A 13,096-nucleotide genomic window follows, 5' to 3' on the forward strand; every position below is an offset into this window, starting at 1 on the left:
CCACGTCACTACAGCTGCCGTTAGAAGCTCCAGTTCCTATAGAAACAGAAATCGTTCGCAAACTCGCACTCACGACTGCGCATTGGCTGATCTAGCAACAAAAACAAGCTTTTTTTTAATCGCTGCTGGAGCATAAGCAACAACATTTACGAGGCAGTTGATAGATTTTATTGGTGATTTCAAATATGAAATTTAATCGTAAGCTTGGTGAACAGTTTTGGAGATTTTGATGTTTTCCCATTCAAAGAGATAGCTGCACTTGCATGCCCGAGAGGCGTTTCAAAGATGGCTGCCGAGTGAAATGTCTTAAAGGGACTTTGTTTTTAGTTCTGAGTAGCAATTGGCAGGTTATATTGTGAAAATCTGGCAACCCTGTTGTGAAAATCTGGCAACCCGTAGTGTTAAAGAACGCTCTACACAGATCTCCCAGAAATCCTGTATAAGTCAACCAATCTGATGACAACTCTGAATTCATCTTTATTTATAGCCTAGCACTTTTTACAATTCAGATTGTGTCGATGCAGCTTTACAGTGTTATATGGGAAAATAGTGTGTTGATAATGCAAGAGGACAATAGTAAACACTTAGTTCATCAATGGTTTAATGACGTCATCGTCCAGCTCAACTCAAATAGTGTCTGTGCAATCAAGTCGATGATATTGCCAGAAATTAGGCTAAGTGATCCCAGCTAAGCAAGGCATTGGCAATTGGAACCAAAACTCCAACAGTGACAGAAATGGAGAAAAAAAAAAAAACCTTGGATGAAACCAGGCTCAGTTGAGGGACCACTCTTGCATGAGATCTTGATGCTTATAACAGCAAGACACGGCGCAGTGGTAAAAGACCGATGGCTATAGCGCGTTTACATAGAAAAACGATTTTAAAAGCAGCGCCAAAACGTGTACTGTTTGAACTGGCCCTAACTCCTGTAGGTCGGTGCCCTTTATCGCCCCACAACTTGTGTGTAATCCAGCCCGAGCCTGATTTCCCCTCGTTAATGGACTGTTTTGAGAGTGGAGAGTGAGCTGTGGACGGATGCAATCACAGCCTCCGTGCATGAAGACAGAGCCGCGCCTCGTAAATCTTCTGCAGTGTGTTCCCGCTTCAGCTCAATCAGCATCACTGCCGGACCGTTCCAGAAGCCGCCTTTGTTTATTATGCCGAGTTTGAGTCAAAGGGAGGGAGAGTTGGAGGAGCTGACAGGTGCTTCTGACCACAGGCTGTGTTTATGTTTGAAGGAAGCCCTGGTGCACCGGCTCATTGTACTTAGCCTTCTTAACGAACAGCAATTAGTAAGCGCTAATGAGAACGTGTAGTGGATTACAAGTCTTTTTTGGGGTTCTTTCTGTTGTGTTTGTCTTTAAAATTCAAAATTAAAATAGAAAATATAAAGGGAATTGTATATTTTCATGCATAGATTTGTAATCCATTTTACTGTGTGCAAAAAAAGTATATATTTATATATTTTGTAGGCTATTTATAAGGACAAAATGTAATAATTAGCTTTTATATTGTACTACCCACTATTAATGTTAGTATTCAACTATTAAACTCAGTTGAACTTTTTTTTTTTAATTTTTAAATATTTTTAAAAACTATGGTTGTCAATTGAATAAAATAAACATAAAGTCATCTTTTCTGAACAAACTTTAGCATAATGAAAAATAGTTCAATTTATATAATATGCTTTATTTAAATTTATGTAATTTTTTTTTTTTTTTAATTTTCTGCAGACCTCTTTCACCATCTCAGCCTTCTGGAGGTCCCTGGCCTTTAAGTTTTAAAACTCCTGTGCTGGTATTCCAGTGCCATCATCTTGAATCTATTTACAATTTATCATTGAATGATTGCAGACATGAGTGAGGGATCGCAACGCTTTAACGATGGAGAGGGTCTGTTTTTTATTGCCCACAGAGTCTCAGCGTTACCTCTTATGGGCTCCCCTCTTTAGGCTGTTGGATTTCCAAGAAGTGGCTGGGCCAGACAAAATGTCACACAGTAAGATCGACGACACTGATTTGCACCCATTTATTCAACCGAGAATGAAAGACTGAGCTTTTGTAAATACATGTAGAATAAAAGCATGTCTGGACTGTAGGTATAAATCAAAATGTTGACACATACTGTTAAGTGAGCATTTGCATTTATTTCTGCTTCTGTTCATCATCGTTATGGACTTATGGTTGTAAATGACCCGGACTGTTGCAAAAAGGAGGAAGAACAGATATTTTCTCAGATTTAAAATTAAAGGCCTATACCGCTGACTACTTATTTCCTAATCTACACACAAAGGAAATACAGATCAATGATAAATAAAGCTTCTAAAACTGTATTTTTAAAAAAATATATTTTAAAAATGCATATTTTTGAGTTGTATACAAAGTGTTAACAATTTTTTTTAAAGAAGTTTTATTTGTTAAATAACATTTCAAAGTGTTTAAATTCATTTTTTAACTTTTTTGAAAAATGTCAGCTGGTACAATCAAATCTTTGTAAATATATATTTGTTACAAATTTTATTCCCAAGTGAAATCTTAGCAAAGTAATAAACCTGTACCTAACACATTATTATTTTGTGGTTGTGTTTTTTATTAATATTAATTTATATTTTTTGCGTTCTAATGGCTGGTTATTTAGTACCTTCAACACCTGATTTTACTTTTAAAGACAGACAATCACACAAGTATACAAATAAATGTATTTAATTAAACCATTCATCTACTTGTTCAAAGTATTCAGCCATTTGTTCACTTTTGACTTTGATAATTTGTTTGTTTAAATGAAGAACTTACATGGTTGCACCACCTGACAAATAATTAAAACATATTTTAGAAAAATAATAGGCACTCCTAACTTAAATGTCATATTTAAATAGCTTAAATGCTTTTATTTCACATAGGGACATTCATTGCAGTTGCACAATTCCTGGTTGCACCACCTGATTCATTAGTTGCACTTTTGCAACAAACTTTACATTAGGAAGGCTTCTGCTTGGATGCCTTTATTAGTTTTTGCTTATTGTAGTTCATACATATGTATTCATACATATCATTTTTGTTTTAGCTTATATTGGTTGTACCACCTGACATGGAAAGTGTACCAACCTAACCATACTTGAAAGTAGCCTTTTTTTATCACTTTTTAAGAGAGATGTACAAAACTTTTCACACAGCCATTAAGATCAGTTGGGCTCCTCTAGATAATGCAACACTATACTTACTCTTACAATTTCATTTCATAATAACAGTCTAATGTTTTTGGTTGTGCCACTCTGACATTTGAGAACATACAAATTGCCGGACAAAAGTTTTTCAATTATCTAAACAGCTTCTTTTATTTGTGGAAGGTCTCAAACATGAAATCATGCCAGTATTTGTTTTACAATTTATTAGCACTAGAACACCATTTTGACAAGTTTTATTATTTATTCTGATGTGCGGACGGTAGCGCCACCTGACGTTTTGTAGGTTTGAGATACTAAAACATAAAATAATATTTATCATTTCAATGTTTTGAAGAGATATGTGTTCTGAAATTATTTTGAAGGAAACAATGCACTTGGACTCCAAAGTATGCATGTTATGTCACTGACCTATATACAGTAGTATTACGGTAATTAAACCCATTCAGTGTTGTTTACTGGTGATGTGTGTGGAAGCTCTGAAAATGCCTATATTTCATACCACTAGGCAGTCATGATAAAATGAATGAAAAGTCTCTGCTTTTGTAATTTACTTTGTAAGTTTAAGTCCTGTGGAAATGCTTGTAAATTTCCATGTAATATTAAATGCCTGGAGAAATTCTTAGCAATGATTTCTTGGTCTGCAGGAAGAAGTGAAATCATTAATTCAGTAAAAGAGAACAATCTAAAGAGCAGTATTTTAGTGCAAAAGCATGGAAATTTCTGTAATGTTAATCTCCAGGTCATCGGTGTGGTTTGGCAGTGAGCGAGAGAGGCTAATACACCTGGCACTAGGCCTCGCATCTGCATGATCTGAAAATAGGGAGCTCCTGTTTGGTTTTGGTTCCCTTGAAAGCTTATGAGTGAGACCTATCAAAGTTAAACCCAGCGTGAATAATGTTGTGCTGAATTCACTTATTTTTAGAGGCTGAACGGGCAGGATCAATGGGGAAATGAAGTCTTTTCTGTGGCCCAAATGCCTGTGTGTAATTTTCTGCCAAACCATACAGCACAGCACGGAAGTTTATAAAGAGCCTCTCAAAAGTGTGGTTATGTGGGCACGCAACCCCAGAGAGAAAACAAACAGTTGACATTATGCAAAAGCCTTTAATTCCGTCAGGTAGGCTCGTTGTGGACCTCACGTTTATTTGCAAAGACATCCTAATGTTGATCATTCATATACAATACAGTGTTTCCTGGAAAGAGGAACTTATGTAGAAACAAACGCTTTTCATACACTACCATTTTTTGACCCTCTCCGCTCTACGTTGTTTAACCGTATCTTAGCAACCGGAGCCGGCTTGTAGTTCGTTTCTGTTTACTTAGTAACTGAAGGGAACAGCGAAAAGTTAGCAAGATAGCAAGACGACGCATTTGAAGAAGAAAACGATACTATACATTAAACGGACCCGTTTAGTCATTTGTTGGTGAGTAAAAAACTGTCTTATATTGACTCTTTCGAGAGGGTTAAAAGTTAAAGTTAAATCATAATAATCCGTTATATGTTTGAAATAGCTTCAACCTTCTCGTGCTGTGTTAATAGTATTAACTATATTGTTTTAACTCTTTGTTAATGTTAGGTTAGACTGGTGTCCGTCATGGGGGTGACACTCTCTAGGGCAATTCAGTGGAGTTCTGATGGAGATAAACTAGAGATCAGCCCTTTAAATAATGACATACTGAATGAAATCCTGCTCTTCACGGAGGAGATCGACGACAGATACCCACAGGAGGCCAGGATTCAATTCAGCGAGCCTTTACAATGGAAAACATCTCTAGAAGCGGCTGATTTCACAACAGATATATATGACACCAGGTAATACCAGCAACCGGAGATGATGTTAGATTTAGGCATGAGAGAGAGGCTTTAGAGAAATAAGATTACATCTAATTGAATTTTCTTGTGTAGATAACTACTGATTTATACTGCAGGTTTTCAGATCTTTTCAGATTTTTCAACTCAACCTTTGCCTTCTCTTTTTCAGAGGAGAATTAGCTGTGTCCCTGGAATGTGATGATAAGGGACGTCCCCTTCTCCAGCTGAGTCCACCTGACATCACAGTGCACTCATTTTGCCACCTCTCTAACCTTTTACAACTAAGCAAAGATAAAAAGATGAAGGAGGTCCAAGCCTGTTTGGAAGGTGAGCTGCACGCAGAACATCCAGTATTGCTTTAAAAGGATAGTTTACCCAAAACTAAAAATTTTGTCATTAATTACACTCACGCCGTTCCAAACCCCTAAGACCTTCGTTCATCTTAGGAACAGAAATTAAGCTATTTTTGATGAAATGCGAGAGCATTCTTATCGTGCACAGCAATGCAACTGACACATTCAAGGCCCAGAAAGGTACAGTAGTAAGGACATTGTTAAAATAAGATGCTACTAAGTATATTGTAGAAACTTTAATTTTCTGTAAAGCTGCTTTGCAGTGATTTGTATTGTGAAAAGCGCTATACAAATAAACTTGAATTGAACTGAATTGAATTAAAATAGTCCATGTCATTTTAAGTCATCAGTGCTTAAACCGTAATGTTATGAAGCTTCGATAGTACTTTTTGTGCACAAAGAAAACAAAAATAACAACGTTCTTCTGTGTCAGTCTTTGACGTGCATTCACAAGAGTACCATGACGCATACATGTGGTGTTGTTGACGCAGGAGCCGGCGTTCTGATGTGCAACATTCATCTGTATATTCTGGTTCGAAAAAGTAAGGTTGTTTTTGCCGAAGACTGTTTGAGCTGATTGCTACGCCAGAACAACTACAACTGACACATAGAGAAGAAGTTCAATAAAGTCATTATTTTTGTATTCTTTGTACACAAGAAGTATTTTTGTAGCTTCGTAACATTAGAGCTGTACCACTAATGTCCCATGGACTATTTTAACAATGTCCTTACTACTTTTCTGGGCCTTGAACCTGACAGTTGGTTTGCTGTCTATGCAGGGTCAGAGAGCTCTCAGATTTTATTAAAATGTCTAAATTTGAGTTTTGGAGGTGAACGAAGATCTTACATGTTTGGAACGACGTGAGGGTGAGTAATTAATGACAGAATTTTCATTTTTGGGTGAACTATCCTTTTAAGTACTAATTTGTCTGAAATGATGCTCAGATGCTCTTCCACTGATTCACAAGATGCTCTTTGGATCGATCAGGCTGGATAACATGATCATCAGGTTTTACACAAACCAGTGGTTTTGCGCAGCTTGACTAGAACAGGAATAAATATACACTGTTATTTTTTTCCAATTCATTTTAATTGATACTATAACTTGTAATAAAGTCAGCATTAATTATATTAATGTGAAATAGAAGCTTTTCACTAGTGTTCTCTGGCTTTTTTAGAGCAAATTTTCCATCTAAAGATTAATTCCAGGCATGCTTCCTACAGCTTTTGGCTAACATTTAAATGTGTACTTGGTAAGTTTTGGCTAAAGTTTAATGGGCTCTTGTTTGTCCCAATAGTACCAGTGTTTTTGGACTCTATACTGACACCTATCGCCCTGGTTCCAAAAGTCTTGCAGGAATAAAACCTGCAATGGGGCTAAGAGAGAAACAAAGATGAGTGAAACTGTTTTTGTATGACAAGCAGGTGTGAATAATATGTGTTAATGGCCAACAGTTAACAGGGAGCCACTGAAGAAGATCTTTGGGCCTGTTCCTCCCACAATACACGAAGACAAGCTATTCAACATCCTGCATCAGCTGGATGAGAAGCTGTTAAGCATTGCTGTCAGACCAGTCATGGGGTAAACACTCTTTCTGTATGCATATACACTGCCTTCAATAAAAGCAGTGAGCCATGCTTTAATATCTTTTCATATATATTTAAAATGAAGATACTGAAAAAAAGATACAGTACTTCAGAGTTTGTGGATGTTTTTATAGCTATATTACTGTTACTTGTTAGTGAGCTGTATTTGTTTTTTGCCCAGAGAGGGCAGGCTAAGCCCAGCAGCTGTTGATACAGAGGTAGATCTGTTGAAGAGATTCTGTGGAACAGGAGAAAACCGGGTGCTGAAGTCTGTGCGCTACACATCAGGTTTGCATTATCCTTACTTTTCCCCCTCTCCATCACTTCTGCTCACTTTATCTCTTTCTGTCACTCACTCACTTCCAGACTTATTTTCACCCTCAATCTGATTAATCTTGTTTCTCTCTTACATATTTCTCCCTCACTCCCTCGTTCTCTCTCTGAGTTGATGCTGGGAGCGAGCGATTATAGTTTTCCGGCATGAATGTGACTTGTTCAATTGGACAAAATTTGTACAGTAATTTAGTCACTGGGAAAAATGGAGATAACTTCTCACATTTGACTGTCAGGCATGGTTGCAGATGCATGATTGACACACAACTTTTTTACACCATTTTTCTTGTTCTGATCATGAATTTTCAAAACCCTCATAAACAAGACTTATGCCATTTTTCTTTCCAATTAAAGACAAATTGCACTAGTATTAGTACTTTTGTCTATTTTATTCATTCAGAGTAATACAATTGTATGTGTGTGTCAATTACGTACACATTAGGCAGACCTACTCTTACAAAATGAGATGAATGCCACTAATGTGGCTGTTAGTGATGATGTGCAGAGCTGCGACAGGAACAGTGGTGCGGAGTTAAATGTGGCCACTGAACCATCACAGTTCCCGCAGGCTAACAAGAAATTGAATCAAGAGAGGTTGGTGTCAGATAACTCAAAAGATGGATCTGTAGAGACAATTGAGGTGACAGCCTTCCCCAGTGAAATGCTCGCAGTCCCACTTTCAGAGTCGAAGCCCATGCAGGTGCGCTGGGCCAACCTCCATGCTGATGTAAAACAAACAGTCTGCCATGAAGGAAATCAAAACCAACTGATATCAGAATTCAGCAAACAGTGTTTCTCAAGGCTTTAGAGGAATCAGGTAATGATTATGAAAACTTTAAGAGTCTTCTAGGTATCACGTGAGGTACTCAAACAAGTAATTAAAGCAGAGCTTTAGGTAAAGATGCATTATTTTAATGATAGTACCAGAAGACTGTATAAAGGCCAGTTCACACCAAGAACAATAACTATAAAGATAATTATATTAGCATCCAAACCATGTATATTCCAAGCACATGCTCATTTCCCACTTTAAATTCTCGAGCTAGTGACAGCAGGACTTATTCTGATTGGCTGCCAGTGTTTTTTATCGTTCATCAGGTACTATTCTCTGCTATTCTTAAATATAGAGAACTATTTTTAGAAATATACCTTTCTGTGGAAATTTTCCATTGTTCATTGTCATTAATATAGCGAACTTTGAAGTCAATTTCAAACCAATCAGCTTTCTATTCGTCAGTTCAGCGAATTTGTGTGACCAACTTGAACCCAATGTGAAATATTCATGGGGAAACCTTTTGCCCTCAAGTGAAATTTTGAATTGTGCAGATTCCTATAGAAATTACTTAATTTCGTTGGTGCCAGTATATAACACTGTTGCACTACGGGGGTCCTGAGTTTGAATCTCGGCCTTGAGGACCTTTCCAGATCCCACCTCCTCTCTCTCTCCCACATTGCTTCCTGTCTACTCAAAACTGTCCTATTGTAATAAAAATGCAAAATGGCAAAAATAAATCGTGCACATTTTACTTTCACGTTCCGTTCAAATTAGCTGCAATTTGACGTCAAGCAGTTGTTAGTTTTTAGTTAGAGATTTCCCTCTTTTCTTCACTTTCCTTTGCTTTTAAATAGTTTCACTTTTAAATTAACAGCATTAACCTAACGTTAACGAACTTTTATTAAAAAAACTAATAAAAACAGACTGTTATGTGCCTAATTTAAAATAAATAACTTACACAAAGTTTTAAACAGGTATGTAAAGCTGAAAATCAGTAAACACTGTGGAACCAAATAAATAAGAAACGCAGAACGTTTATTAGCAACAACACAACACACAACAAAGCTTGGAGGCACGGCATACACATTTAAATAAATACAAATCAACGAACACTGAGGAACCAAATAAATATGAAATGAATGTTTAAAAAAATTTCAATATCACCTTAGATAATTGGCAGAAGTCAACAGGCTTCTCAAAATCCAAAATATTTTTAAAACAGACGCTTTTGCATTTCGTTTTAAAAACTCTTCTGCCATCGTCTTGTCTTTCTCAGCTCTAATTTTAATAGGAATCAGTGCAGCTTGGAATTCTGCGTGAGGTTGAAAGATTTTCCAAAGCAGGTTTTTAACGGATTCACCACGTTGACCAACAGAAAGCTGCTTGTTTTGCATTGCTATGGCTGTTGACAATATACAAAGCCCTTTTTTGCCTGCGAATTTACACTAATATGGCCAAACCTTTAAGAATAAAACACTTTTCCAGGGTACTTTTCCTCACAAAATGTAGTAATTGTGATCATTTTAGTGCTTATTGGCTTAAGATAAATTCTTTTAAAAGTCAAAAAGGTTTTTCTCTCTGCCTCACACTCACTCTTCAAGCCATCACCATTAGTGGCAATTCTGGATATCCTTTAAATATAACATGTCTATATTCTAGTCTCTGCAACATGGAAACCATTACATATGTCAGATTTCAGTTTACAAAGAGAGTCATCAATTCTTCCTTTCTCCCTGAGGAGAACGGGCAGATTTGCTGTGCCATAACAATCAACTGTATTTGGAAAGAGGAGTGCGGCCTGCAAATTTTGAATGATGGATGTGGCTTCTTTCGAAAAATGTGTCCCCGTATACCGAGTAGAAATTGGAAGCTTCTATGCAAATAAAGGGGGGGACGCCACGAGGATGCGCAGGGCGGTTTGGAGCATGTGGAGTATCGGCGGGGGTATTTGGCGAGGGTGATTTATCTTGGGGTTATGTCTGCAGAAGCTCAGTCTTGAAGAACAATCAGTCATCTTTACTGGCAAGGCTACTGGGAGAGAGTGTCCATCTGCCCCTGTGGGAGCAAACACTGTATGAACTTTCCAAAACTGAAGTTTTATTGCAAATATTTACTGTTGAGAGGTGACAACGGTGCACTAACTTAACATTTGACACATACATGTAACAAAATACACAAATCTCTAAAGCATGAATCTTGCCTCCACAGATTACGTGTTTTCCAATGGTTGTCGCTCTCCACCGTGGAGGCAGATGGATGGGGAGATCTGCTCCCTTATAATTGAGACCTGTGACACAGAGCCCACGCTGTTCATCACTTGCAACACAAGCGGAGTTTTCCTCGATGAGGTGAGAAAGCTGTCAAGAAAGTAATAACAGTCATTTGGTATGTCAGTTTTAGATTGCTCTACGAACACAATTCTCTCGAATGTCAAAGTAAAACACAATTCTGCTACAGTGGTGTCAAAAATGATTGAATTCAGCTACATAACATATCATCTGCCATTAGTAATCACTTTTGAAAGTGTGGACGTTCCCGCAGTTGATTATATATTGTATTTTTATCATGAAACCAATTACAGCCATGGTTGATAATCTAAACAAGACATATCCCAACAAGCCTGACCTGAACACCTAGCAGATGGAAATTAATGCATCCCATCGGAACGCTGAATGATGCAATATGAGTTTTCTGAATCTGAAACGTGTCAGGCTGTCAAGAGAACAAATTCTGGTAGACAATTTGAACATACACAATGTGCTCCTAATGTGTTTGAAAGGTATGGTATACAGACACTTTTCCAAAACATGAGGTAAGTGAAAACTGAAAAGTTTAGACATGACAGTTTTATGATTCTGTTCCAGATCTGCTTCTCTAGCTGTGTTCAGCGTTTTGAGCCGCCCCGCAGAACTAAACGTGTGCAATTAATCAAAAGCAACATTTCACACACCACAGTATTTTTCATTCAGAGAGCCGCTTAATCAAGTACATATCTGTCTATTTTTATCTTTGTGTTTCTTTCTTCAATCTAATTTCTCCCTCCCTCCCTCGTCTTTCTCTAAATGTCTGTTCTTTTTGGAGTCTCTTATCCTTGTCTGTGTTCTGTTCAGTGCTTTCTGACACTCACCTGTTCATTGTACATTTGAGGTCGGTTTGAATCTACTGCAAATGACAGTGATGCTAATTGTAGATTAGATATTTAATCAGAACAGTTCACCTCTAAACTTCAGAGATTAAAAGTTGAAAGTATAGTAATGTCTGCGCATGTGTGTGAAGCTAATGGGATTTTTATGTGTGTGTGTGTTTAGTAAGTGTTGAACCTTTTCTCTATTTTAACCCGACGTTAATCTCAGCCAGAAATACAGATACGCAATTGGAAATGTTGTCAATCTCTGTTTAAACTTACATAATGATTTGATTTTCCAGAAAATCAATGGAGAAGAAGGTGAATACTTCTATATGAGAAAAAGTGAAGTCTACAAAGACATTATCACTCTGCTGAAAAACAAGTCTCCCCATTTTGCTGCGGCTGCTGATGAACAGGTATTGCTTAACACCACAGAAATACAGCATATATTAGTCATGCCTCATTTCCTCAGTTGTTGGTTTTCTACATAATGATTGGCATTGTTAGGTTTCTATTTCTCTGATCGTTTTAGTTATCCTCTTCCACTGCGTTTGTGCTTAAAATGCTCCAGATGGCAATTTCTGGACACATGACAGTGGTTTCATTATAGTGTCTGCTGCACACCACAGGACTTTGGATATCCTAACCATGCTCTGGGCAATCCTAACATGTGAATTACATAATTCATAGTTATGCACTAATCATCCAAAATTTGACAACACAATTGTGACGAACTTATATAATCCATCTCCTGATGTTAAAAAAAGACATTAGCGTTCATTAATTTCACATCTCAGATGCTAGATAGGTTTCTTTATCTACTTAAGAGTGTTTGAAAAGCTGATGATTTTTGTGAGTATTGAAAAAGCTTGGAGCTCAATAGCGGTGGTCTGGAGAGCCTGCAAGTTCAGGCATCAGAGACAGATGACATCATCATGCGAGTATGCCATACTCTTGACAGACATGTGCAGCCCGATAGAAGTCTGCTATTAGTGAAAACGAGTGGATGTTATTGATAGTTCATTGCTCCTAGTAGAATGTTGTGTTAAACTGTTTTAAATTTGTAAATTAGCAATTAGCAAATTTGATGTGGATGGGCGCAAGCTAACAGAAGACTGCAAGTACCCGAACAGCTTTGTTTTGATTTAGTTGTTATTAAAAGGTACACTACCTTTCAAAGATCTGAGGTCCGTTTCTGTAATGTTTACTGAATTTTTAATTAAATTCAATTAAATGCAAGTTTATTTGTATAGGACTTGTCACAATGCAAATCGTTGCAAAGCAGCTTTACAGAAAATTAAAGTTTCTACAATATATTTAGTAGTGGCTTACTAGTGGTGACTATGTCAAGTTGACGTACATATGGCAGAGATGAATGGTAAAAGTCAGTTAATGACAAAATCAAACAGATAATGAACAGTATTAACAGTATGTATGTTGTTTCCGGGTTGGCATCATCTGAGGTCCTCTGAGGGGTTGACATCATCTCTTCTTTGGTGTTCTGGATCCAGACTGAAGCTTGCGTAATTCCTAGTTACCACAGGATGTCAATCCCGTGGCAGAAACAGAGGAACAAATGGGGACATAATTAGCATGGCTGCTGTTGAACCGAGCAAAAATGATTTGTTTAACCCAAGCTAAAGAATAATAATACGCATATGATCAGATATAACTGCAGTGCAAGTTTATGAGATGCACTATTTGATTGCTTGGCTAAAGAGATGCGTCTTTAATATAGATTTAAACAGAGAGTGTGTCCGAAATCTGAACATTATCAGAAAGGCTATTCCAGAGTTTTTCTTTTATGCCAAAAATCATTAGGATATTAAGTAAATGTTCCATGAAAGTATTTTATAAATGTCCTACCGAAAATATATCAAAAGTTAATTTTCAATTAGTAATATGCATTGCTAAAAACCTAATT

At 37.1% G+C, this 13,096-nt stretch overlaps 1 protein-coding gene across 1 annotated transcript in view; it reads left to right on the forward strand.

Annotated features, from left to right (window-relative positions):
* Nucleotides 1-4,775: 4,775 nt before the first annotated feature.
* Nucleotides 4,776-13,096, forward strand: part of odad2 (outer dynein arm docking complex subunit 2) — a 68,352-nt gene continuing 60,031 nt past the window's right edge. Inside the window, 6 exon segments of the mRNA XM_051123731.1 lie at nucleotides 4,776-4,997; nucleotides 5,167-5,324; nucleotides 6,806-6,932; nucleotides 7,119-7,225; nucleotides 10,254-10,393; nucleotides 11,472-11,588. Coding sequence (XP_050979688.1) covers nucleotides 4,780-4,997; nucleotides 5,167-5,324; nucleotides 6,806-6,932; nucleotides 7,119-7,225; nucleotides 10,254-10,393; nucleotides 11,472-11,588 — 867 coding nt within the window. The 5' untranslated portion in view covers nucleotides 4,776-4,779.

The sequence above is a fragment of the Labeo rohita genome, chromosome 12 (assembly GCF_022985175.1).
Source record: "Labeo rohita strain BAU-BD-2019 chromosome 12, IGBB_LRoh.1.0, whole genome shotgun sequence".
NCBI lineage: Eukaryota > Metazoa > Chordata > Actinopteri > Cypriniformes > Cyprinidae > Labeo > Labeo rohita.